We start from the raw sequence: 25,960 nt of genomic DNA on the forward strand, positions 1-25,960 counted from the left end.
AGATGATTTCTCGTCTTTTACGTTTCGAAGTGTTTCTAAAAAAAAAAAAAAAAAAAAAAAAAAAACTATTTAGATTATCAATCGGCAAAATTGACAATTAATAAAAACTTAATAAAGTGTTAGATAAAATATTTTGTAGAATGATCTATTGATTTATACTCGTAAGTAAATTAATGCTTATAACAGACCACGTTTGTTACGTTAAAACTTGACAAAGCTGTTACTTTATGAATATCGAAGAAAAATGTCACTTATAACCCATAAAGATAAACGAAATGATTAGGAAAAAAATAAGAAGTCGTTGAACGGTATCGGCATCATACACGACACAGAGTGAGTTCCCTAACGATAACTGTGCGAACCGTGTTGCGTTCGATTCTCTCTCGGTGATTCGTTCTATGTCGCACTTTCTCTGTCTCTCTTCGTGTGTGTGTGTGTGTGTGTGTTGTGTGTAGTGTTTGTGTGTGTCTATATGTCGATTTCTCGCGACGTACGGCCCGAGAAGCATAATGCCGTTAACACAAAATATGCAAGGAGAACGTACGCGGCAGATAATACGAGATTAGGATTTTACGAGCGGCTCCGTGCAAAAGGCCACTTTCCACTCGCGTTTTTCTTACAGGTGAACACCCGTTGCGATAAATCCTTCCTATGGCCGTGTACGTACAACGTGCTCATGAGTTCGCGATAACCATTTGTAGAAAGAGAGAGAAAGAGAGACAGAGAGAGAGAGAGAGAGAGAGAGAGAGAAATCGTCAAGGGTTTTTCCTTATAAAAGTTTTTGTCTATTCTGATTTTTTTGTAATCTCTCTCTTCCTTTTTTGTTTTTGTCTTTTTTTGTCTTTTTTCTTTTTTTTTTTTGTTTTTTTTTTTTGTTTTTTTTTTTTGTTTTTTTTTTTTGGAAATTCGATGTAAAACACTCTTTGCTATTTGATTTTTTGATTTTTCACAAATAACAATTTTTTACGTACTTTTGTATTATTATTACGCAATTCAACAAATTGAAACTTTTTCCCTGTATTTGGCTTGTAAATAGGTAAATTTAATTATTTTTAGGATGCAGAATTCATTGGAAAAATTATATCATTCGGATACAGAGTAATAATAGAAAAAAAATAATACGATATTAGCAAATATCGATCATTTTAAATATACAAACGTAATACTCAGAAAACACTAATATTTGTTTTTCGTTTTTTTTTTTTTTTTTTTTTATTACGTAAAACAATCATATAAACTAACAAAAGCATTAAAATAATCCATATGTTGTTAATATTTACAAAATTTAATGTCAATTTTCATTGGAAAAATGGAATGACGAAACTTTTCTTTTGTCCGGTGTCTCATCAGTCTTCTTGAAAAGTCCATCATCGTAGGATTTCAATGTTCTTCGTAATAATATTCCATGGTAAGGTTATCTTGATAAAAGTGTCTACCCTGTTCGTCACTATTTTTTAAAAAAAGGTCAAAGTGCGAATATAAAAATTGAATTTTTATTGACCATTTTACACCGTATGTTCTTAGTAGTTGTCCAATAGATCATAGTCACTATAGAAATATATTTATTATTTCTTTTCTTGTTGCTCAAAAAGCCGTTAACAATGGCTTTGAAAGAGGATCAAACAGATAACTCGAGATTTGTGAGCTTGGCATCAAAGGTTGGATCTTTCAACAATATTCTGATTTGTGGCTCAATAAATTTATTTTCCTTTAGCTCTCCTTCATTTAACCTGAGAAACATTTTATGTTAAATGATTAAAGGTCTTATCATTTTTATCAATAGCTTTTACAAAGTTCTTCATTAAGTCGAAATTTATATAAAGCAGAAGCAAAAGAGCTTTAATCGTTTCAATCAATGGAGTAAATTTTACATTTTCCTTTTCAGCAATGTATGATTTCTTCATAGATCATTCCTTGATTTTATTATATACGTATATTTTATATATATATATAATTGTCATTATATATATAAATTTATCATTATATCATTTATCACATATATGTATGAGTTAATCAGATTGGCTTCTGAAATAAATTATTTTTTATTGAATGGCCAAAAACGTTTTATTACTTAATATTTTGAGCAAAAAGAAAAGAAATAATAAATATATTTTTAGAGTGACTATGATCTCTATTAGAAAATTACAAGAACATACGGCATAGAATGGTCAATAAAAATTCAATTTTTATACTCGCACCTTAAGTATTAAATAATGAAAATTAAGAAGATTTATTATTATGAATATAAAAAATGAAAACTCCATTAAGTTAAATTTAAATTGACATTTAAATTTTAAAAAATATTCAAAATGTGGAGTTAATCGATTTTGCTAGTGAACGGCTCAATTATATTAATAAATATTTTATTTAGAGTATAGAATAATTAATTTATGCAAATTGATGCAATTTATGAAACGATTTCGTAGCATACAGTTGTAGCATATAATTTCGACACGTTATTACGAACAGACGACGATCCAGTTTCTCTGGCCAGCGAGTGCCGTTTCGCTAGAAGTACTGCTATCTATTTTTACCGTTCTGTGATAGTTAGGATGGCATTTTCTAAAAATATAAAGTCTAGGTAATTTATCGAGTGCTCAAGACGAACTCTATTCGTTTCCTTGTTACTCTTTCATTGTCGAATGATTCGCGGCCACTAATGCTAGGATCTAACATTAAATTATTATTCTCTTTGTATTATTCATTTAATTAATTTACAAATAGATGAATCAAGATATTATTCACAGGAAAGAAATAAAACTGATATTCAAAATTCAATGTGAATAAGCCTAACGAGATAATTAGAATAAATTTATCGTTGTAAATAAGAAGCAAAAAATTGATTATTATCATTATCACTAAAAGGATTATATTTTTGTATTCAATTTCATTAAATGAAATTTAAAAGTTTGAATTTTATAGAAGTATATTATTATCTTTTTCTTTGAATAACTCCCACGTGTGTTTGAGTCAAACTACTCGTAATATATAATAATTTATGAAAAAATAAAAAAGAAAGATGAATAATAAAACAAGATAGAAAGGTAGAAACGGGTCTTGTCCCGAGGGTTTTTAAAGGCTACATCGTTAGCATTTGCTATCGCGACAAGAAAATCGCATACACTTCGACAAAAGAAACTAGGAAAGAGCAGTGGCCTCTCAGAAGGGGCAGACTCCACGTGGCAATGACAGGAGTACCTGCTTGGCCAAGGTTGAGACAAGACGGGAAAGCGTCGTGGCTAAAATCTATCTATCCCTCGGAGTGATCCTGGATTGATGCCAAAGAAACTGGCAGACGTTAGTCATCCTACGGGAGCCAGAATTGTGGGAAGAAAATCGAACACCGAGGGAGAGAGAATCGACTTGGTTGTCTTCGTCAGCTTCCTCGTTGGTGGAGCGACCGTGCGGTTGGCTAATAAAAGACAAGGGTAACGTAATTCCACCCGCACTCCAATAATAGTACCAACCGTGGTTGGTATGCTGGTCGCATACCCACTTTCTTATAACGGAGATGTGCGCACAGTTCTCATCAGTTAATTACTGAGTTTGTCTTCTAATATTCTTCTTTTATTTTGATAATTTAAATTATAATTAATATTATATTATATATTTTATACGATATTCTTATCTATTTCATTTGATATTTTAAATAAAAGAATTTATTGATATATTTATAATACAAGAGTTGAAAATTAAACGAAAAGATATTGTTGATCCGTGTATATATATATATTCTTTATTATATATATATATAGATTTATTTGAAAGAATATATTTTTAACATTTACATTTTGATACTACATATTTATTATACTTTATGCTTTAGATATCGGTGAATAAATGTTGCGAATATTTTTTTTTTTTTTTTTTTTTTTTTTTTTTTTTTTTTTTTTTTTTTTTTTTTTTTTAAGAAAAAAGAAAAAAGAGAAAAGAAACGTGGAAAAAGTTGAAGCAACCGGTCGACGAATTTTATCCGAGAAGAAATATCTACAAAGAGAAGAGGCTGGTAAATGATAAATTTGGAATTAGCTATAGATGGTGTAAAAAAAGAAAAGATCAAAAAAGATGCGTTCAACGCGTCGAATGACAAATTTACCGAAACAGGAATCCCTTTTATAGTTGTTTTTAGAAAATCAGGAGTAGGACTATCGTGGGAGGAATACGTTAAAAGGTGTATCCTGTGGATTAAGTTGTCCGAGAGAAAGTCGACTTTTCCATTCACTTGGCATGGCCCTCCCACCTCGCGCCTTTTCCAATTCCTACCGATTACACAGCCACCGAGAGAGACAGAGAGAGAAACAGAGAGAAAGAGAGAGAGAGAGAGAGAGAGAGAGAGAGAGAGGGAGAGAGAGAGATATTACACAACAACGTTGTTGGACGACTTGTAGCTCGAAGGAGAGAAAGAACGAACGAAACGAGGACCCCGCGATATCGATATGGGTCAGCATCGACGATAAAAGTCGCCTTCGAAGAGTTCGCGTTGAGCGATACCGGTATCTCTGCTCGCCATTTCACAAGAGTCAGCGTTTAATTAATCTAGAACCGTCTGAACGAGGACGTTTTTGAACGAAGGCGCGTGTTTGCCGAACTATACGCCTTTCTATATTATTTATTTATTTATTTATTTATTTTTTTTTTTATAATTTTTATAATCGATTATATTCGGGATATATAGATACGTTCAAAGGATTAATTCGGATTAATATATTTAATTCGAGTCGTTGATAAATAATTTAGAGATGCGGTAAATTAATGAGAAAAAGGTCTTTTGTAAGTAATCTTATGAACTTTTTTTCCTATTCTTTTTTATTCTTTTTTCTGTCTTTTTTTTTTCTTTTTTTTTTCTTTCTTTTTTTTTTCTTCTTCGTACAAGGAAAATGTTTTCGATCCGGAAGAGAAATAATACTTACAATTTAGTTGATAAATATTCGAATTATCATAATGAGTAATTTCTTAAAATAGAATGAAATATCGGGTTGTCTATAAATGAAGATATCTCTGTAAAAGATAGCTTTTTCATTTATGGATATCAAAGAGTGTTTGAAAACGAATGAATTATGGATCGTTCAACAGCTTCTAATATACGTTAAATTCATTAAATGTCTAATTCCGATTAGAAATATTTCTTCAAATAAGAATTAAAGAAAAAGAAAAAAAAAAAAGAAATTAATTAATTAATTAAAAAGAAAAAGGAAACGTCTTCAAAACAGTCCAAAAGAAACATGCAAAGATTCGGGTAGCGCGTAATCGAAGAAACGCTTTCGAAAAATTCCAAAAGTGTAACTCCTTTTTTCTCGTCGCTCGGCGAATTCCAGCAGCTGATCGGATTTCGTTGATGTCGATCGGAAAGCGAACGACAGCAACAAACTCGCACGACGACTCTCAAGGAGGTGATTCCCAAGAAGTCGACTTTTGACGACAGCTGGAAACGAGGACGACTTGATCTCAGCCTCTCCGACAACCTTCGAATTTTTAACTCGAAGCGGAAGACTTTCTTTCCAATGTCCATGGGAACGAACGAGAGTCCGAGAAAGAGAGTTCTCTTATACGTTGAAATCTCTCTTTCTCTCTCTCTCTCTCTCTCTCTCTCTCTCTCTCTCTCTCTCTCTCTCTCTCTCTCTCGATCGATCGAATTCAACTGAACTCGATTCTTAGCAGCTGCACGTCCAAATAATTTTCTTTTCTTTATTTCTCATAACTCCTTTTTAAACCTTATTAATATCAGACGTTAAAGTTTTATTTCGTTGTCAAAATCTTAATACGGAATACTCGATTGGGTAAGACTTACAGAGTAGTTGACTCTTGGAATCTTCTTCGCTTACTTCTCGAAAATCCTAAATTCAAAATAGTATCATGTAAGAAGAACAAACTTAAAAAGTTCTGATCGGAGAGAAACGACGAGGAACAACTCGTTTTTACCGAGTATCCTACTTGAAGAGAGAAACGAGAATAAAATGTGAGACGAGAGAAAGAGCCGTTGGTATTATCGATGATGTCAGAGAAGTACGATTTCCAAAGCGAAGGAAGTCTCTATAACCTAGGCCAATAAATTTAGGTGGATTGACGTTGGTCGGTCGTTTACCTCGTTTCATTTCATGCGTTGGATCGTTAAATGGATTCTCTCCTTTTGATTTTTTTTTTTCTGTTTTTCTTTTTCCTTTTTTAAATGTCAATAGTCTGCATTTTGAATTGTTAAAAAAAAAAAGCCGATGTTTGAGACCACCAACGGTAAGGAATACATTGTTGAAACATATAACTTGTCGTTCAAGAGTGAAATTAGGCGATGTATGATCTAGGTAGCCAGGTCACGGAAGGACAGGAGCCGCTAATTTTGGCTAAAGTGGCACCGTCGGCTCCCACTTCGAATGCTTATCTTTTATTAAACACGAAACGGAAAATAGTTCACCATTTCGAACGTCGAAATTAGATCTTAGACTTGTGTAAAATTATTTATTCCTTTTGAGAAACGAATGGAAATGAATTTGCTTTTTTTTTTTCCTTTCTTTTATTTTTGTTTCTTTCTTTCTTTCTTTTTTTTTTTTTTTTTTTATATGAATTTCTTACGTAAAGATATTTATTTGATCTTGCATCTGAGCAATAGTACTTTTTATAAGAGAATAAATAAATTTTCTTAATTTTTTCTTTTGCACCTCACTCCTCTTTTTATTTGTGTGTTTATATATCCGTTCATAATTTTTTACAGATCCTTGGAAGTCTTCGAGGAATACGGAATTACGCATAGTGAGATTTTAAAAACACAACGATTGGCTGGTGGTTCAGGATTGGGTGGCCCATTACGTTATCCTAATTCAATTATTTTATGGCTTCGTTGTGATAAGGTAAATTATTTTTTTTTTTTTCATTTACATCTATATTATATTATAAGTTTTTCAATAGCTTTTTAATCCTAATTGTGTACTTGGGATGTAGGACACCCCAGATCAATTTTAAGCTCAATTTAAAACAAATAAATGCTTGTAAATAGAACTTGTGCCGTCATTTATCTGTAGTTGAGATATGTATCTTTATATGCCAACTGTCAGAATAGTCTGCGTTATGTCAGTTGCTGAATTATGATCGAGTAAAGTTGAAGTTTGTAAAATCTGAGTTTTGCCACATCCCATGTGCATTATAAATTATTTTAGCATTAAATTTTAATTCTCTATTATCGAAAATTTTTACTCCATTCATACCCTAAATAATGTGATTCTATATACAAGTGTGATAGAAATTATTTTCTAATCTTATATCTCGTTCATACTTAAAATCAAATGCAATCAATGAGAATAGAAAATACGCTATTACACGATACTATAATGAAAATAAAGGAGTCGATTCTTTTGATCAGTTATGTCATTTATTCACTGTTAATAGAAAAATTAATCATTTATAAAAATTTTCTTCAGAATATTGGATATGACTGCTATAAATGCCAGAATATTATTGAAATGTAAAAATGCTGGTAGAAATGTTACAATCTCTCTGCTATTTTATCTGAAAGAACTCTATAAGCATCTTTGTAAAGATTATTTATTCGTGGATTTCAATATGTCATTACTTCGAAATTATTTAAAATTAAGAATTAAGAGCATAATCGGACTTGATACTTGATAATGAATTGTATATAAAAAGCAATGCCGATGTATGATTTGTTCATATTCGAAAGATAGGAAAACTAAAATTGGACGTTTCTCATGTAAACGCCCAATTTGCGATAAAAACCGCGTTGGCTTATGCGTAAAATTTTTCGGTCATGAGTAAACATTTAATTATTTTTTTTATTGTAATTTTGTACTTTTATAGCTTTTTTGTAGGAGATAGGAATTTGTATGTATGGATATTTCAGTGAAATGAATGAAAACAAAAAAAAAAAAAATAAAATAATGGAGATTAATGGAATAATTGTATACTTTTTCTTTCTCAAAAGAAGCTATATTTGTACTTGAAAATAATTATACTTTTTGTAACGACCATTTCAGTACTTTTCTTTTTTTCTGAAGGAGACTGTTTTCAAGATAATTATGCAATTAGATTTTTTTTCGAAATATTGAAAATTAAAAAAGGTATTCGGTTTTTAACAAAAGAAATCAATTTTTGCGCATTGCATGATTCATGAATTTTTTAAAATTATTCATTCTGTATAAATGATAACTGTTCAGAGTATCTGTAGCATACCTCAAGTGCACAATTAGAAATTATTTTAAGGTTTGCATAACTAAGGTTAATAGATTTTTGTTCTACGAAGGATATAAAGAATTGAATCATTATTTTGTTCCTTCATATAATCAAACTTTATTAATATATGGGAACAATGGAAGAAAGTTCAAAAGAATTGGAGGGTCTCTATCCTAAACCAAAATAAATCGTTTTCTAGGGCATCGATCGTGTTCTCCTTGTTAAACGTGACTCTCAACTATTATATATACTCTATTCGGAAAGACATTCGCGTAATCGATGATAAACGAAAACGTCTAAATGTGTCCTCGTAAATATTTCAAACTCGTCGTTACAGATTTTCTACTCACTAAAAATTCTGAAAATCTACTTAAAACTTATTTTCCAAATTTTATCTCGAAAATACGTTTCCCTGATCATTCTGAAGATTCATCTTTAAGGGAAAAATTTTTTCTTTCCTTTTTTCTTTTCGTACGATCGAGAATTTCCACTAGTGGCGATTACGTCGAGCGATGCATAATCGGAGAGGAGAACAAGCATTATGTTTCATGAGCAAGCACTATTGGCTACCGGATGAACCTGATTAATTTCCTCGTTGTGAATCGTTAGTATCTAATCGTAGATTTTTTACTTTCTATATATTAACTATAATGTTTTTATTGAATATACTCGGTCCAATATACATACGTCGTAATAGACAAATTTATAAATAAATAAAATATGTAATTTTGAATTTCAACATTTTCTATATAATTATATACGAGATATGAGATATTATTATTTAAATTATTAGATTATTGATACAACTAAAAAAAAAAAAAAAAACAAAAAAAAAAACAAAAGAAATTAAGCTCTTTAGAATGCTTATAAAGTGTTTCTTATTGAAATCAAATTATGAATGATATATGCATATGGGTTTGTGTGGTATAGACAGAAAATCATTTGCGTTTATAGACATTATAGGTGTGTGTGTGAATATAATATTCATACGTAGGTTGCACGCGTTATAGCTCTGATTACAATGCAGCCTATATAAAGTTACCGAATCTAATGCTTACGTTGCCATTTTGCTAGGTTGAGAAACAAGTAGGTGCCGCGTACGCGAGATTGTATTGTTGTTACTTCATCGAGAACATTAAAGGTGACCGCGAAGCAGGGTAAACTCGCCACCGGAAGTTTTAATTACAGCGAAGTACCATAATAACGATTTCTCGTATTCGCTTACTCGAACGCGTGTAGAATCAATTTTCGTTACGTCTCTCCCTTAAACGATAAAATGTGTCCTCGAGACATAGACGGTTTTAATTTAATTTATTTCTCATGTTTTTGTTTTATCTTCTTTATTTTTCTTTTTATTTTTTTTTTTATTTTTTTTTTTTTTTGTATTAATTTTCCCTTATTTCTTACATCGTTCGTCTGCTATAATATATAAAAGATAAAGGAGGACGTCTATTATAATGAAGATATTTATTTAATTTACAACTATACTGTTCTTGATTTTCACGGTAAATTTAAAAGTGTAATTTTCTCTCTCTCTCTCTCTCTCTCTCTCTCTCTCTCCGTTTTTATATTTTTATTTTTCTTTGTCTTCGTTCGTTATTCTCGTAATTGTCATGTTAGTATTTTTCAACACGAAATTTTAGTAATTTATAAGGAAAATTTATATTCATTTAGCATATACGTTCTCTCATGAATTAAAAGAATCGATGTTTTTTAATTACGACAACTCGTATTGCTAAATATTATTGAAGTTCACGGATGTCGTAATTGAACTTGTTGAAAAATATTTTTTCGTGATAGATTTTTGCTTTTATTATTGTGGGATAGATCAACTTAAAAGTTTTTCGTTATATATTAACAATAAAATATTTTAGTTGTAACAATACATAAACTATCAAAAATAATTATTTCAAGTATTTATCAGTCTATTGGGTACATCGAAGGGAAATAAATAATTAAATTATTATTAATACCAATTATTACTAATAGTAATTTATTAACTTTTTTCGAACTTCTATGTCAAACGTAACTTGATATTTTTTACGGTGACATTTTGTAATAATTATTTATTAAAAAATGTCATATTGGATTAATCAAAAGATCTTTTTTTTTTTTAAGGAAATTTAAATACAAATTTTATGTTTATAATTAAAACTACATTATATAATGTATTTTTTTCTTTGAAAGAAATTTCATTAAATTGGAATTGGAATAAATGATAATTGGATGATACAATATTTGGCAAATATGGCGGATGATTTAAAACATCTCATCTAAGTTCAACAATTTTTTATGTGTTGTCAAAGAAACAAGAAGAGAATATCTCTTTTTATTCTTTATTTTTAACTCTTCATAACAAGCTATAAACTCTATTAATTTTAATACTTTTCTCCTTTTATTTTCCTCTATAAGATAAGCTTTTAGGTTATGTATGAATTTGTTAAAATGAAAGAAAGCGTTTACATATAAAAGGACATTAACTATTGACCAAAACTAGAACAATTTCTGGATCAATTCAATATCTTCATTATATTAAACTATATGAAACAATATACATATATATTTTTTTCTTCGATAAAAAAAAAGAACACTTAAAACAACAAGAAAATTCTTAATGAACAAGTAAAAATAAAGAATACAAATAGTTAATAAGTATTGATAGTATCATTTGTGAAACGGTAAGCAACGGTTTTACTAGTACAGAGCCAAATGAAATAGCGTTGGTCTTAGAGTGCCGTTATTTAACGCCGCGTCACTTTCAGGGAAAGTTCGAAGTAGTCGAGTACGGTCGTTCGATCGCATGCTCGCTCGATCACCCGTAGATTTCCACGGGGCACTCGCTCGGAAAGAAATTCTTGAACGGTTCAAACGTTCTTAGGCTACTTTACTTCTCCGGAGGCTGTGAACGAGGTTGGCAAGGCCGACTACGATCGACCACTACTACTTACTTCCGATTTCGAAAGGTTCTTACGTTCCGGCTTGGTGGTATCGATTGGTTGGTTGGCCATGTTAAGGTATTTGTGTCGGTACCCCGTGGATTTTAATTCCTCCATGGAACTCGGATAGATTTCGATCGGATAATTGGACTTTACGTTCGTGCGTTCCATATCTGCCTTTCGTTTCGTTTACCCTTCTCTTGAGGTTAAATGGATATCGTGTTATATATTTCGAACGGTGCTTTATAAAAAATAGCACCAATGGATCGAGAATCGTCTATGACGTTATCATATCCAAACGCTTTCTATTTAAAAGGTTTAACTTTAAAAAGGAAAAAAAAAAATCTTGCGATTTTATCGAATTGATATTAAACGACAAGAATTTATTAGGTTTATCGAATTGAACTCGGTCTTTAGTTTCGAGCATTTAATAATGACCCTTTTAAATCGTTCAGATGATTTTATGACGATTGTATGAACTTTGATATTTGATTTAAGATCAAGATAGAGTATACGTATATATATATATGTATGTATGTGTATATATACTATATCGATTGGAAAAGATAGATGATATTTTTAAAAGTTAAGACTATTTATCTCTATCTCTCTGATTTATGTATAATAGAAAGATAGAAATTTTATATCTTCTTATTAAGAAACGAATAAAAATTCTTCATAATATACTGTTTTTATGCGAACATTAATATCGAAAATTGAAAATATGTATTATTACATACACCTATGTGTATAATATATTAAACGTTTAAGAATTCATCAATTTTCTATTGAAATATTAAAACAAATTATTAATGCAAATGATTTTTAAACTATGCTTATTGATAACTCTTCTTTGTTCTTTCATTTCTTTTCTAAATCGGTGGGAGTTCGTGTGAGCGATTTCTCGTTGACAGGCGGCATTCGTGTCTCGAGAAAAGAGAAATGGGTCGAGTTAAAATAATAGTCGGAGGAGTAATTCCACCCACGTCGTTGACGTGGCCGGGTGTCGTGCGACGAACCCTCGAAGTAACCCGAAGAAAAATGGCTTCTTCCTCTTTTCCGTCATCGCCCGTAATTGAAGATAAATCGTTGAGTTTCGCAACTATTTTTTTCTTTTTTCTTTTAACGATCATCTCTCTCTCTCTCTCTCTCTCTCTCTCTTTCTCTCTCTTTCTCTCTCTTTCTCTCTTTCTCTTTCATCATTTCTTTTCTCGTTAATTATAACGTCGGAACGAAACTTCCTCAAGTTTGGCTAAATTCGATCGTTTTGTCGTTGAATTTAAGTAAAAGAAAAACTATTTTTTTCTTCGTTTTTTTATATGAACAAAATAGACGGCAATCGATCTTTCTTTTCTTGTTGATTACTGTTTCTTCTTTTTTTTTTTCCCCCCCCAATGATACCCACTTCTTTTAAAAATACATTCCAGTTACAATTTGATTAAAACATTTATTCGTTTAATCCATCCTTTTCTCTTTCTTTTATTCTCTTCTTTGAAGGAACATCAAATATATAACTCTATCATTTAGAATCTTCTTCTTTATAGAAAAACTTCTTTTTTGAGTAGACTCTATTTCTTCTCATCAATTACGGTTCGTCGATCACTTTGCACCTTATCTCTTTCTCTCTCTCTCTCTCTCTCTCTCTTCCTCTGCTTCATTTTCTATCCTCGATGGGATATCACCTCAAAGTTCCGCTTGGAAAGAGCTAGAGCTTGTGATGTAGAAAAGATCTCTCTCTCTCTCTCTCTCTCTCTCTCTCTCTCTCTCTCTCTCTCTCTCTCTCTCTCTCTCTCTCTCTCTCTCTCTCTATGGATGACTAAGATCGTTGAGTGTTGAAACGATTTATGGAAAGATAAGAAGAAAAAGAAGAAGAAGAAGAAGAAGAAAAAGTAGAAGAAGAAGAAGACGAGAAAGAAGAAGAAGAGAAGTAGAAGAAGACGAGAAAGAAAAAGAAAAAGGGAGAAACGACTTCCGAGATAAAAAAGAAATAAAGCGACGCTATCGTTAATTTATAGAGCGGATACTAATTATTATCGGAGGCATAAGTCCGTGTAGAGTTGCGTGAAACATTGAGCCGATCTTCTAGAAAAAATTCTATCTGATCGGGTTGGAGCTCTCATTTGCAATTATTTTTCAATGATCGAACCTCATATCTTCTTATTTATTTATTTATTATTCTTTTTTCCATATTTATACAAATATTTATCTGCGATCGTCGTTATTTTTAGAAAAATTTTCGTACGATCTTATCCATTCTGAATGTTTTTAGCACGTACTTCTAACGTGATTCGTTCAAGCTAAGTTCCTTGTACCGTTGCTTTATGAAGTTCAAGGTTACGTTGAGATATCACTCAGTAGAGCAATCTGTCCAATTATACTGTCAGGTCCGATCTTTATCCGGTGAGTATGTCGGTTCTTTTGCGTTTATTAAATGATTCTATTGATAGCCATAAAAATAAAATGATATGGTGGTCATTGAAATGAACGATAGGACGTTCTTCTTCGAAATTCCTTTTTATCTCTCATTCTTTTTTATCTACTTAACAATGTTTCCTCGAACGAAGCACAAAGTACTAGCAGTACTAGAAATCATTTGTTACGAAAGTTTTTAAATTTAATAATGGCAATTTATTGCTATATTACTAACAGCCAAGAAATGTCGACAACGACGACGATACATCTTTTTTCATCGTACATATTTTACACACTTATCTTGTGGCCAGGACCAAATAAAATTATGCAAATTCTTTTGAAGAATTAAATTGCATCTTAGAGATAGTCTATTACTATGAGAGCATGTAATACGACGTAACGTATTATTATTAATTTAATTTTTAAATAACACATTTCTTTTTTAAAAGACATCTTGAATCGTTCGTTTTACCATCTGTTCGATTTATTATATTTATTCCCTTCTAAATTACTTTATGAATTAATAGTAATATAGGTGGGCGTGGTAAGAAATAGTATGTGGTAAAAATGAGTAAGTAGTAATACAAATCGATTTAAATACAAAATAATTTTTTATTATAACAAGTCATAAATCATAAATCGTATTTTATCTTATTTATTAATTCGATTATTTAAATTTATTTATTTATTTATCGATTATATATACAAACTACATTTTATATATATATATTATTATATGTACATTCTTCTTTCAAATTATTTTTTTATTACATATTATATATATGTAATTAAAATTATATACATATTATATATAAGATGTATTATATATATAACAAATAAATATTTTGTTAATTTGATTATTTATTATATATATATATATAATAAATAATTAAATTAACAAATTATACTTTATATATATAAATTAAAATATATTATTTTAAAAATAAATTATTTAAAAAATAGAAAAAAAAAAAAAAACGAAAACGATTGTGATTGAAGTAGAATCATTAACACTTGGTGTTTCCTCTTGGCAATCTATATAAAAATAACATTATATGTTATATACATAATATACGGGAACACTGACATACACACACATATATGATCCCAGTCAGGCTGTGCATCCGTCCGTGAATTTTTATGTTTTTACGCGCTACAATCGTAAGCAAGGCTCGTAGTAGTAGTAGCGCGTTCTCCTCTCTTTCAAAGCCAAGCTCCGAATGCGACTCATAGTAGTAGTAGTAGACGCGTTCGCGTGCGCCGACCGCGTTATTTTTATGAATGACTCGCCGGCAACGTAATTCCAACGTGCACCTATTGCCGTGGCGTGGCGCTGTGCAATCTCAGGGACGCATCTACGATATTTTTCGAACGTTGCAACGTTCTTTTCCAATCACTATGATTTTGTAACAGTAAAAAAATCGAATATGGTAAATATTCGAAGTTGATTTTGTTCAGTTCATCAATCTATCCCGAAAACTATTTTAAAGTTCTAATGCATGAAATTATTTCAAGATTTTAAGATTTTACGAGAACAAAAAAAAGGTGTTTACACTAAATTTTGTTTTATTATACTAATCACATTTAAGCGAATATTAAAGTGGAAATAATGGAGAAATTTGATTTTCATATTTTCTTTTTTTTTTTTTTTTTTTCTTTTTAATTACATTTAATTTATCAATATCGAATAATTCTACATGAACACATGCACTTAAGAATTAAAGGAATTTATATTGAAACAAATAATAATAACTACTTTGTGTTATTTTTCATATTTCTTTTAAATCAAATCACGGAAGTGAATCTTTGATTGATTGTTATTCATCAAAAAATCACGTGAATTCTATTGTTTTTTGAAATCGATTCCTATAATAGATTTACACGAATACATCCCTGTCCGTTCATCCGTCTTTCCCTGAATAGTATAGTCAGCCAGCAAGCACTTCTCTCGCATTCGACGGAATGCCATGTCTGAGAAGCGATTAGCGATCGATTTTCGTAAGTTATCAAGAATAACTTCTCTGTTCGTCGATATTTGCACGTTCAGATTACATAGACGAGCGATACAACCTGTTTACACGAACTCTCTCTTTATCGTCGTTGCAATTCTTCGTGAATCTTTCTTTAGAGCTTTGCCAGTTTCTTCTTCGAATATTTTCCCCAGATTTTAATATAAGGTGATGATTCTAAAATAAAACTAATATTACGACGATTAAAAACATGGCCACTTCATTTCGAAACCCAATTGATATTCAACGAAAGAAGCATTGATGTTTTAGAACGTTAAATTTAATTTTCATATGGGTACGTTCGCTCCCTTTAAAGGAAAAGACAAAAACGGATGTAAGATTATATTTATTAGATATTACAATTCCATATGTTCTCTGTTAGAGATATTAGCATTGTTTAGAACCGACAAATATAGAAGTATATATGAAATTAACGGTGAAAGAAAAAGAAATATAAATAAAGAAGGGTCAAGATCGAATGAGTCGACTTCCTGTTATCCACTCGATTCTCGCCTATTCATCGGTTCAAGAAGAATAAAGAAGAGGAGAAGGAGGAGGAGGTGGAGGAGGAGGAGGAGGAGAAGAAGAAGAAGAAGAAGAAGAAGAAGAAGAAGAAGAAGAAGAAGGAAGAGTAGAAGATGAAGAAGATGAAGAAGAAGAAAAGAGAGGGAAAGAGAGACACGAAAGGGTCGTACGTTCTTCAGAAAAAGGGGGGCATCGAGTGGCCCTGAGCTCGGGGTCATTCGTCTCGGAGGATGTCTGGACGTTAATTAAAATGTGCCGCGCATCTGGCGACTCTGCACGACCGGCAGTCGCCTCCTTTTCCTTTCTCCTTTCGCGAACCCTTCTTCTTCTCCACCTCTTCTTCTTCCTTCTCTTCTTCTTCTTTACCTCTTCTTTCTCCTCCTCCTTCTTTTCCCTTACTCGTTCAAGTCGACGTAACTTTTTCCTTCCTCTCTTAGTCCGAGTATCGCGTTCCTCTTTGCTTTCTTTCTTTCTTTCTTTCTTTCTTTCTTTCTCTCTCTCTCTCTTTCTCTCTCTCTCTCTCTTCTTCCCTCCATCTTCTCTCTTTCTCTTTCTCATTTGCGAGAGCATGCGTGCGTGCGTGCGTGCGTGTGATCGCACGCAACGGGAATCGCAAAGTTTAAAGTCTCTACGCAGGAGAATGCCACTTGGCCGACAGCTGCCGTTTTGTACGCTCAAGTCGGACACGCCGTGTCGAAGATAAACGCCGTCGGATATGTCGTCACTTCCTGCCACCGACGACAACGACAACGACGACTACGAGGTGGAGAAGGACGATGGAGCCCTTCCGAGTCCGAAACCCACTCGTTGGAGTTTGCACTCTTCGTGTAAACGACCACCAGACGTAGGTGGATGACTTTCTTCCATGGTATATACTCAAGGACGGTTTATTTTTCTTTTTATTTCTAAGTATCCTTTATCAATTATTATTTATTATAGTTTCGTTCTATCTTTTATCTTGGAACATTTATTTAACGATAATTTCATTTTAAGAAAAGTCGATTTTTATAACTATTATAATCTCTTTAATGCTGTGTAATTTTTATTTTATCAATTTTTTTAAGTTTTAAATATTTCATTTTAACGTTGGAAGATTAATTAGTACTTCATGTCCGTACTTTTTAATGTTTTTTTTTTTTTTTTTTTTTAAGTATACGTTATTCTTAGTATGAGGAATATTATAACTTTGATATTATATTATATAATTTTTGTTTAGATTTTTGATTAGAAAAAAATTGGATTTTAAAAAATTAATACGTTGATTACCATTAATACTCAATTTTGTAAATTTTATTTTAAAGTGTTTTTTAAGATATTTATTGATGACATTTAGAAGATTAAAAGTATATTTTCTAATAATATTAAAATTATATAAAAAAGTATGATAATGAATTCTTTTATATTTTTTATCTAGTAAATGTTATTATGTATAGTTATTAAATGGATCGATTTGTGTTTAATTTGTTCGACGGTAAACATGTTAAATTGGCGCGCTTATATTTAAAAATCGAACAGTTAACTATTGTTCGATTATTCGCTTTAAAAAGTCACTACTTTTTAAATGTTTCAATGATATTATATGGATCGATCATTCTTTTAATAGGTTCTTTATAAACAGAATTTCGTTTTCGATATGTAGAAGCGTGCTCTCTTTATTAGAATGAATCGTTCATTCAGAAAGAAATTTGTGGTCACAGCAGGATCTTTACTCTATCGTTTATTTATCGCGGTTTCAAGAAAGTCATCAAGGAAGTCCAGAGACCAGACCAATCCGCGGTACTTTAGAATCCGGGAAGTTGTCACAACATGGGAAAATCCTAACAATAACTGTCCGTTGACTTATTCGTGTAAATTTCAAAACCTATTGAAAAATTATCGAGTTTTGAAATATTTTTCTCGATGTGAAAAAAAAAAAAAACCAGAATGAGTGAGTGAGTGAGTGAGTGAGTGAGTGAGAGAGAGAGAGAGAGAGAGAGAGAGAGAGAGAGAGAGAGAGTTATCTTTTAAAATTAGATCACGCCTCCCACGATTCGAAGGCGTAGAACGCTTTTTAAGACGGACGAGAGTGCGAGCTATGTTATTATTAGAGCAATTAAAAGGGCTTTGCCCGCGAGAAGCGAGCTGCGTCGCGCGGAAAACTCCGAGCGGAAGGTGAACTGACAGAGCGTGGAACGATTCTTCTTTGCGATGCCGTGCTTCTCTATATTGTTTCTCTATTATATAATCTTTACTATATCGATGATTTTATGCTGGTATATTGAATTAGAAATTTAATTAACTAACAATCGTCTTAATCGTTCGATTTAAGCAAAATATTTATATGTAATAATTTTCTAAAAGATATTTTAGATTGCAAAAAAAAAAAAAAGAAAAAAAGAAAAAAGAAAAAAAGAAAATGTTTGTAGACGAATAAATAAAATTAACTTAAGATTTTTAACAAACTAAAACAAAACAAAACAAAAAAAATTAAGAGAAAATATTCGATATCATTCGAAGAATATTTTTGATGAGAAAGATAAAAACAAATTGATCTTCGATTTCTTTTGATCTTTCATTATATGCAAACGGAAGGAAAATAGTACAAGAGTATATGATTAAATTGTTAAGGAATTAGATTAATAATTCTCAGAGTTATAACAATAATTTCGATGGTTGGTTTACTTTACTTTATTTCAAATCGAATTTGAACGATTGAAAGAAAAGATTTATTTAAGAGGGAAGGGTATAAAGACATCGAAAAGACTCGATGCGAATATGCGCGAGTAAACGAGCAAAGCAAGTAGTCGTTGGCGGTCGAGTGAGCTTGGCTTGCTCGAACCGGCGTCAGTTTTTTTCTATCGTCTATCCTTCCTCTCCCGGGCATATCGGTTTGCTTTTTTATTGGCTGCATTTCGCATACGGATCTAACTGTCGGTGGTTTTAGAGAGTGCGGCACGCACGGCATTTCCGGCAACCCGCACCGAGAATGAACCAACGGAGGAATATATAGAAAGAGAAAGAGAAAGAGAGACAGAGATGGAGGTGGGATGTTTGCTGCGCGAGTAGGATGATGAGGAAGAGGAGGAAATGAAAGAGAGGGGAGAGAAGAGATGCGAGAGCTTTTTATTCGGCTGAATTTGCTGTAAACGTGAGCAAGCACATGACACACGTGATATGTCGTGTCAAGAGATGAGAGCTTATAATCTTTCTCTCTTTCTCTCTCTCTCTCTCTCTCTCTCTCTCTCTTCTTTTTTCGCCTCGAGAGATTCCTGCCGTTTAGAAAAGACGTGGACGTGGAAAATAAGCATCATTACGTGTTCAGCCCTGTTCGTTAACTTTCGCTCGAAAATAATTACTTTCTCTTCCATCTCTCCTTCTGACTCTCCCTCTCTTTTTTTCTTTCTCTCTCTCTTTCTCTCTCTTTTTCTCTCTCTCTTCTCTATCCGTTTTTTTTTTTATACTTCATCTCACAAAACCGTCATATTTTATCTTTTCAATTAACACCTTCGATTTTAGCATAAATCGAACGTTGGTACCAAACGTGATGCAAAAATTAACACTTTAGAATACATACGTATACGTATATGGTTTTCAAAATAGAAAGAAAAAAAAAAAAGAAAAAAAAAATTGAAAAAGACTCATCGATCATCGGCCCAAAAAGCATATAATTTCCCATAGAATATGGATAAAGATTTTACGTCACGGCGGTCTTCCTTTACGGAAATTTACGAGGGAATTTACGAGCGAGCTCACGAAAGCGTGTTTGCTCTTAAACGGATTAATAGGATCTTTTTTTTTAAAGTTGAAACGATCGTGTTAACGTCGAACGTTAAACGTATCGAGATAATGAGTAGAAAGAGAGAAAGAAAGAGAGAGAAAGAGAGAGAGTGAGAGAGAGAGAGAGAGAGAGAGAGAGAGAGAGAAATGATTAAAAAAAATATCTAGTTGCTTCGAAACATTTCATCACATAATAATCAGTTTGATTAAAAAAAAAAAACAAAAAAAAAAAAAAAAACAAAAATAAAGTTACACGTTGCTATAAGGTAAAAATATAAAAATTCTTGAGATTTTGTTAATTATAAAAACTATACGAACCTAAAGATCATAATGATAGTCGAACATTAAGAAATACATAATACGATAGATTTTTGTAGAAAATAAAACAAAGCTTTTATTAGGTTGTTCGATGAAACTAAGAAAATATAGATCGTTAAATTTTATTACGGTTATTATCTCTCGTAAGATAACTCTAGAAAATCGAACTATTTTATTGGCATTATTTTTGAAGAGAATCCTTATAGATCATTGATACGATGTCTGTTATCGCTTTCATTCAATTTTTTTTTTTTTTTTTTTTTTTTTTTTTTTTTTTTTTTTTTTTTTTTTATAGCAATAGAGTAATGTGTACGTGTAAAGAAAAAAAAATAAATTTTTTAACTCACACTTACTTAATCGATTAATTTTTTGTTTCCTTTCATTAAGTTACTTATTTCTTATTACATAATTTTTGTTTCATTATTGTTCATTCGATAAATATCCTTTCAATCGTTAAATCAAAAATATAGTGAGAAGTTATGAAAAATCACTTTCATTCATCTTTTGAAATCTTTTTTCCTTTATCTCGAAGATAGAAAATCGTATAGGGATAGCGTTCTTCATGGCGCTCGGTTTGAAAAATCTGTCGACAATCCTTCTTAGAAAAGTGATTCGATGGAGGTGTTGGGGTCGTATAACGCTTTTGTACCTCTACCCTTTTTAAATCGCATCTTTCCTCTTCTATATTTTATTTTCTTCTCTTTTCATTCTCTGTATCGATTCTCTTTCTCTATTTTTTTTTTTTTTTTCTTTCTCATACCTCTCACCGATCGAGATATTATACCTAGGGGCTTCGTAACGAGTTGCCGCCAAAAATAGAGAAGCAAAAAGAGTTCTCTTCGATGAGAATACGGTACAAGATTCCCGAGGCGTAACCTCACTCGCGTAGCACGCGGTTCTTCTTATCTTTCTGACTATTAGAACGCCGCCTTTTTTCCTCCTTTTTTTTTTTTTTTTTTTTGTTCTTTTTTCTTTTCTCTTTTTTGTTCTTTTTCTTTGATCCTTTGACTCTATAAAGATAAAGCGAATGCATCTGTTCTTGAAACTTTTCATTGGCGATGTTGCAAAAAACTTGAATGGAGGAAAAGCACTTTATTTTTTTGTCAATTATTCTCCGTTACACTTCGTACTTTAATCTTTTATAATCCAATTTTCTTTTATATCGTCAAACAAAAACAAAAAAAAAAATGATATAATGTAAAATTTTAAATAAAACTTATATTTAACAAACATTAATGTTCGAGTACGAATTGGCTTATAGGAAACAGATATATGAGATTGTAATTAGAAAATTTTATTAGGTTATAAAAAATCGATTTATTTTATATTTATCGTGTTAGTGAAATTTTCATTCGTTCCAGTGGAACAATTCCATTCGTATTTTGTATTTTCTTTTCCATTTTTTTTTTTTTCCTTCCGTTTCATTTCTGCATTTCATTTATATTCATTTACAATTCCGTACCACCAAATATCGTAAGAAACAAACGAGTTCTCACGGAGAATAACGTAGTTCGCTAACGGCACGTTTCATTATTAGGGAAAGCCATTTATCTAAATTGTAGGCGAGAGAAACCACGGCTCTCCTTTGACTCGCTTCGAGCGAAAACAGAACATCCCACGTAATTCGGCGTCCCTCAGATTTTGTTAAGTGTTGCAGAAGTAATATGATTCATACGTACTTACGTGTATACGTAAGAGAAGTCCAATTATTTGAATTAATCGAGAAAAATGATCCGATCATTCTAATCACTTCTCATATTACTTAAAAATGTTATTAATTATTCATTATAAATAATAATATGAAGGAAAAAGAAAAGAGAAAATAATAATACTGTTAGATTTCCTTTATAGATCGTTAATTATCTAATCGAAAAGATAAAGTAATTATAGAAGATAAAATGTAAATGTCTATTGTACGTAATAAATGTTTGCATGCAAACAATGTATTCTATAAATTTCTCTCTCTCTCTCTCTCTCTCTCTCTCTCTCTTTATAATTAATTTATTAGATTCGATATATTTAACTTACGTTCTACTTATCGATTTGATTATATCTTATTAAACCTTTTTATTATTACACCCGTTCAAAATTATCATGCTTTTTGACGATGATCTATAAAAATATTAATAAGAAATTCCAAAGTTTCGTGTTCTGTAACAATAACGATACGACTCGCTTGATTTCGAGGAAATAAGCGAGACTCGTCGCCCGTTTACAAGATCTAATCGTGCTAGGCTTTCTGTGTTGCTCGCACACACGTGTACCCAACTACGCACAGACTCACGCACGCGCGTGCACTTGCCAAACCGCGCCTTTGACTTTTTCACCTCCAGACGGGATCATTGATTCGGCCGAAGGTCGTTCTGTCCATTTGCAGTGGAAAAAGTGGGTAGCTTGGGTACAACGTTCGTGTAAGTAGATACAGACACCCACGATACGACTACGACGACAACGTGGACTACGTCGAGCGTTTATAATCGTAACAGGACATCGGAATATCATCGGGACGCATAGGGGACAACGACGACACCATGCTCGACGAACAAATTATGCGTACCAGTCCGTATAATTAGTTCGCGCGACTCCGTTATGACAGAGTTCGACTAGTTTATCAAATATTATTCATTCTGTTTTTGTTTTTGTTTTTTTTTTCTTTTTTTTTTTTTTTATGACGAGTACGATTCGAGTTCAACGATAAACGATTCATCGAATCATTAAATATTTTTACTAAATCTCAAAGGAGACAGAGAAAACTATTAGGTATTATTTTTAATTAGACATTTTATTATTCTATTTTCCATTGGTTAATTTTTCTTATATTCTTTATACCTCATTAATCTGATATGAACACTGAGATATGATATGATACAAATGTCATTTATCTTTTATACGATTATATTTTTTTTAATTCTTGAAATACACAAGCGAAGAAAGTTACACTTGGTATTCCTTTTATATCATTGAATCGATCCAGATCGAACATAATTTAATTTATTATCGAAACGATCGTCGAAGCTTATCGATAATCGTCACGTTAAATGGATGAGAAACTAATGAGCGTCCGAATCCGATTTATCTTATCGATAATTATCCTTATCCTTTTTTTATGTTTTCATCAAAGTATTATTTTTCTTGAATGTATGTCATTTGTCAATTTAATATCGAAGTAGAACAGGACAGAATAGAAGATAAAAATTTTATCGTTCTTTTTCGATAAGATTTTTCCTTCGATAAACCCAAGCTAATTTTAATTTTTCAGCTAATTTTATCCTTCGAGAGAAATCTTTACGAAATGGACAATTGCTCTTGTGACTCTCAAGTTATCCTAAATGGGGTCGTGAAAAGTCACATGAATCGTTCCCTTCGTCGTTCTCTTCAATCGTAACCTTCCATTTCTACTTCTACTTCTACTTCTACTTCTACTTCTACTTTTTCTTTCTCGACTCTAAGACCTTGGCCTGATTTTAGCAAAGGAGAAGGAGAGATAGGAGAAGGCTTTCTATAATAGTTTCGTTTCTTTAACGTTCCTCAATGTGACTCTTATAGTTAAGAAAATTATATGATCTTCGTCGGTTACGTAACAAAGTTTTACGTGTGGTTTCACCAAATGGATAGTCATCAAACAATTATACAATGGCTAATTTGATGTTTATTTTATTTAATGACAGATAATAAAAGAAAAGCGAATGAAAAACGAGAAAGGTGAGATAGGGGAGGAGTACCAAAAAAAAAAAAAGGATTTTTAACGAATGACTTTTCCAGCTACCCCGTCTATTAGTGGCTCCATTAGAGGCACTTTCGAACGGTCATCGAGCTCTCAAGCGACCCGTTATACCACTATTAAAAAGATATAATTAGAACGAGTGGATGTACCTTTGTGCTTTGCCGACGATGTGTCAAACCGCTTGGCTTTAAGTACCAGAATGCATTCACGTTGTAAAATACACTGTAAATTTTCGCTAAGGTACTTCGATGATTGGAGTGCTCATTAAACTCGTGCGGTTTATTCCTCGATTTTCGAAGTGACCATTTGAAATTTAAAAGGAAAATTCTGATTAATTAATCTGTTCGGGTCATATACAAGAAGTTCCACTATAATTTAATTATCTTATTTTAACTCTTAATTGCATATGGGATTTCGATATTACAAAATATTAATATTTAAGGTAATAAGATACTTGTAACAAATTAGATTTTCATTAACTTTTGTGTCAAAAATTTATGATCTCGTAATATTACAATTATTTTTATTTTAATATTTATTTAATAACTGATACAATAATAATTTTCTTCTGCAAATGTATACAAAAATTGTGCAGTAAAGAGTCAATGTTTTTCGAGGATATTAATTTATATTTATAATTTTATTTGATGTATAATTTATATTTAAATATCTTGTATGACAGTTCTTATTGCTTCTTATAATTGATGAGCAAAACTTCTTTTTAAAGGAGAATAAAAGCATTCGAAACGATTGGAACTCGTTGAACTCGTTCGAATTTCGCGCCAAGCAAGTTTTCAATGGTACCGTTCTTGCGATGAAATCAAAAGGTTCTTTATCCTTGATCGATCTGCCTCTTCACAATGGTCATCGTTAGCGAGGCTCGTCAATCTTCGTGCGTCGACGCTTTACATTTTATGTATCGATCGAAAGACATGTTAGCTCTACGTAACGAGAAATGTAAAAGTGTATATACGCCACTTCGGAAGCTCGTAAAGCGTACGCGTTATATCGTTGTATGTACGAAAAAAAGCGTGAAAGTGGAGAGATAAAATTAATTTGCGATTATATATTCCGTAAGAAAAATAATAAGAAAATTAAATCCGTGTAATATGATCATTGGTGTATATATATATATATTATATTTATAATTATATATATTTTATAGCCATTTACTATGTCAATAAAATTCGAAAAAAAAGTAAAATAAAATTGAAACATCATAATTAAAGATTCAATTGAATTTGAAAATATAAATTAAAATCTATCGTATATAAAATAAATTGATAGATAATTCAACTTTTATTCGTATCTCTATTTAATGCCATGAAATAGAAAATATTCCTTTGAAGATATGTCTTATAGACGAGAAAACTGAGCAAATAGAAAGGAATAGAGAGGAAGAGGAATGTATGTATATATATGTGTGTGTATCTATATATAAATATATATACACATGCAAACACAATTATGTCATACATCTTGATAGTTCGCATATATATATATATATATATATATATATATATATATATATTTATATATGTACATATATACATCACGACGATCATCAAATACTGACTTTGGTCAGCTTGCGTCATCGCTTGCTGTGGTGGCTAAGGGACGAGGTGGTATATGCTGCTTGATCATGAATGAACGCGTGGAAGAGAGTGAGTGGAAGCAAGAGAGAAAGAGTACGCGGTTGCGCGCGCGCGCGCGCGCGCGAACACGGCCACGCGTGTAGGGTCGACAGGCCGGCATTTAAATACAATTTAAAGTGAACATAGCCAAAACGGGTTGCGGAGGTCGCGTTTTAACCGTGAACGAGCGTGAGAACGATTCTCAGCTCTCGCCTTAGTATACCGTCCTTCACGGACCCTTTTCTTGTCTTTTTCTCTGTACCCTTTAGCGTGTCCTTTTGCCGTTCGAACGTATGCCTTCCTTATGAGTCTATCTTGCATTTAAATCGAGTATTTAGTTTTACGTTTTATTTATTTCTTCTTTTTTTTTTTTTTTTTTTTTTTTTTTATTGAACTTTAATACTTCCTTTATTTAAAAATCATTTCCTTCGTTATCTTTTTCATTGAAAGTTCGTTGATACTTTTCGATCG

General features: G+C 31.6%; 1 protein-coding gene and 1 long non-coding RNA gene across 8 annotated transcripts in view; one reads left to right on the forward strand and one right to left on the reverse strand.

Annotated features, from left to right (window-relative positions):
- The window catches only part of LOC124953443 (tRNA dimethylallyltransferase), a 103,222-nt gene that overhangs the window by 63,178 nt on the left and 14,084 nt on the right, over positions 1-25,960 (forward strand). For 6 of the 7 annotated variants that reach the window (XM_047504821.1, XM_047504831.1, XM_047504841.1 and 3 more), the window contains one exon: positions 6,704-6,839. The exons of the other annotated variant lie outside the window; for it this stretch is intronic. In XM_047504821.1, coding sequence (XP_047360777.1) covers positions 6,704-6,839 — 136 coding nt within the window. The remainder of the gene's footprint in view (positions 1-6,703; positions 6,840-25,960) is intronic. 7 annotated transcript variants of the gene reach the window in all.
- The window catches only part of LOC124953479, a 37,704-nt gene continuing 13,018 nt past the window's right edge, over positions 1,275-25,960 (reverse strand). The window contains exons 2-3 of the long non-coding RNA XR_007102228.1: positions 3,199-3,412; positions 1,275-1,447 (exon numbers count right to left, since the gene is read on the reverse strand). This is a non-coding gene — a long non-coding RNA (uncharacterized LOC124953479). The remainder of the gene's footprint in view (positions 1,448-3,198; positions 3,413-25,960) is intronic.

The sequence above is a fragment of the Vespa velutina genome, chromosome 1, assembly GCF_912470025.1.
Source record: "Vespa velutina chromosome 1, iVesVel2.1, whole genome shotgun sequence".
NCBI classification, from domain to species: domain Eukaryota; kingdom Metazoa; phylum Arthropoda; class Insecta; order Hymenoptera; family Vespidae; genus Vespa; species Vespa velutina.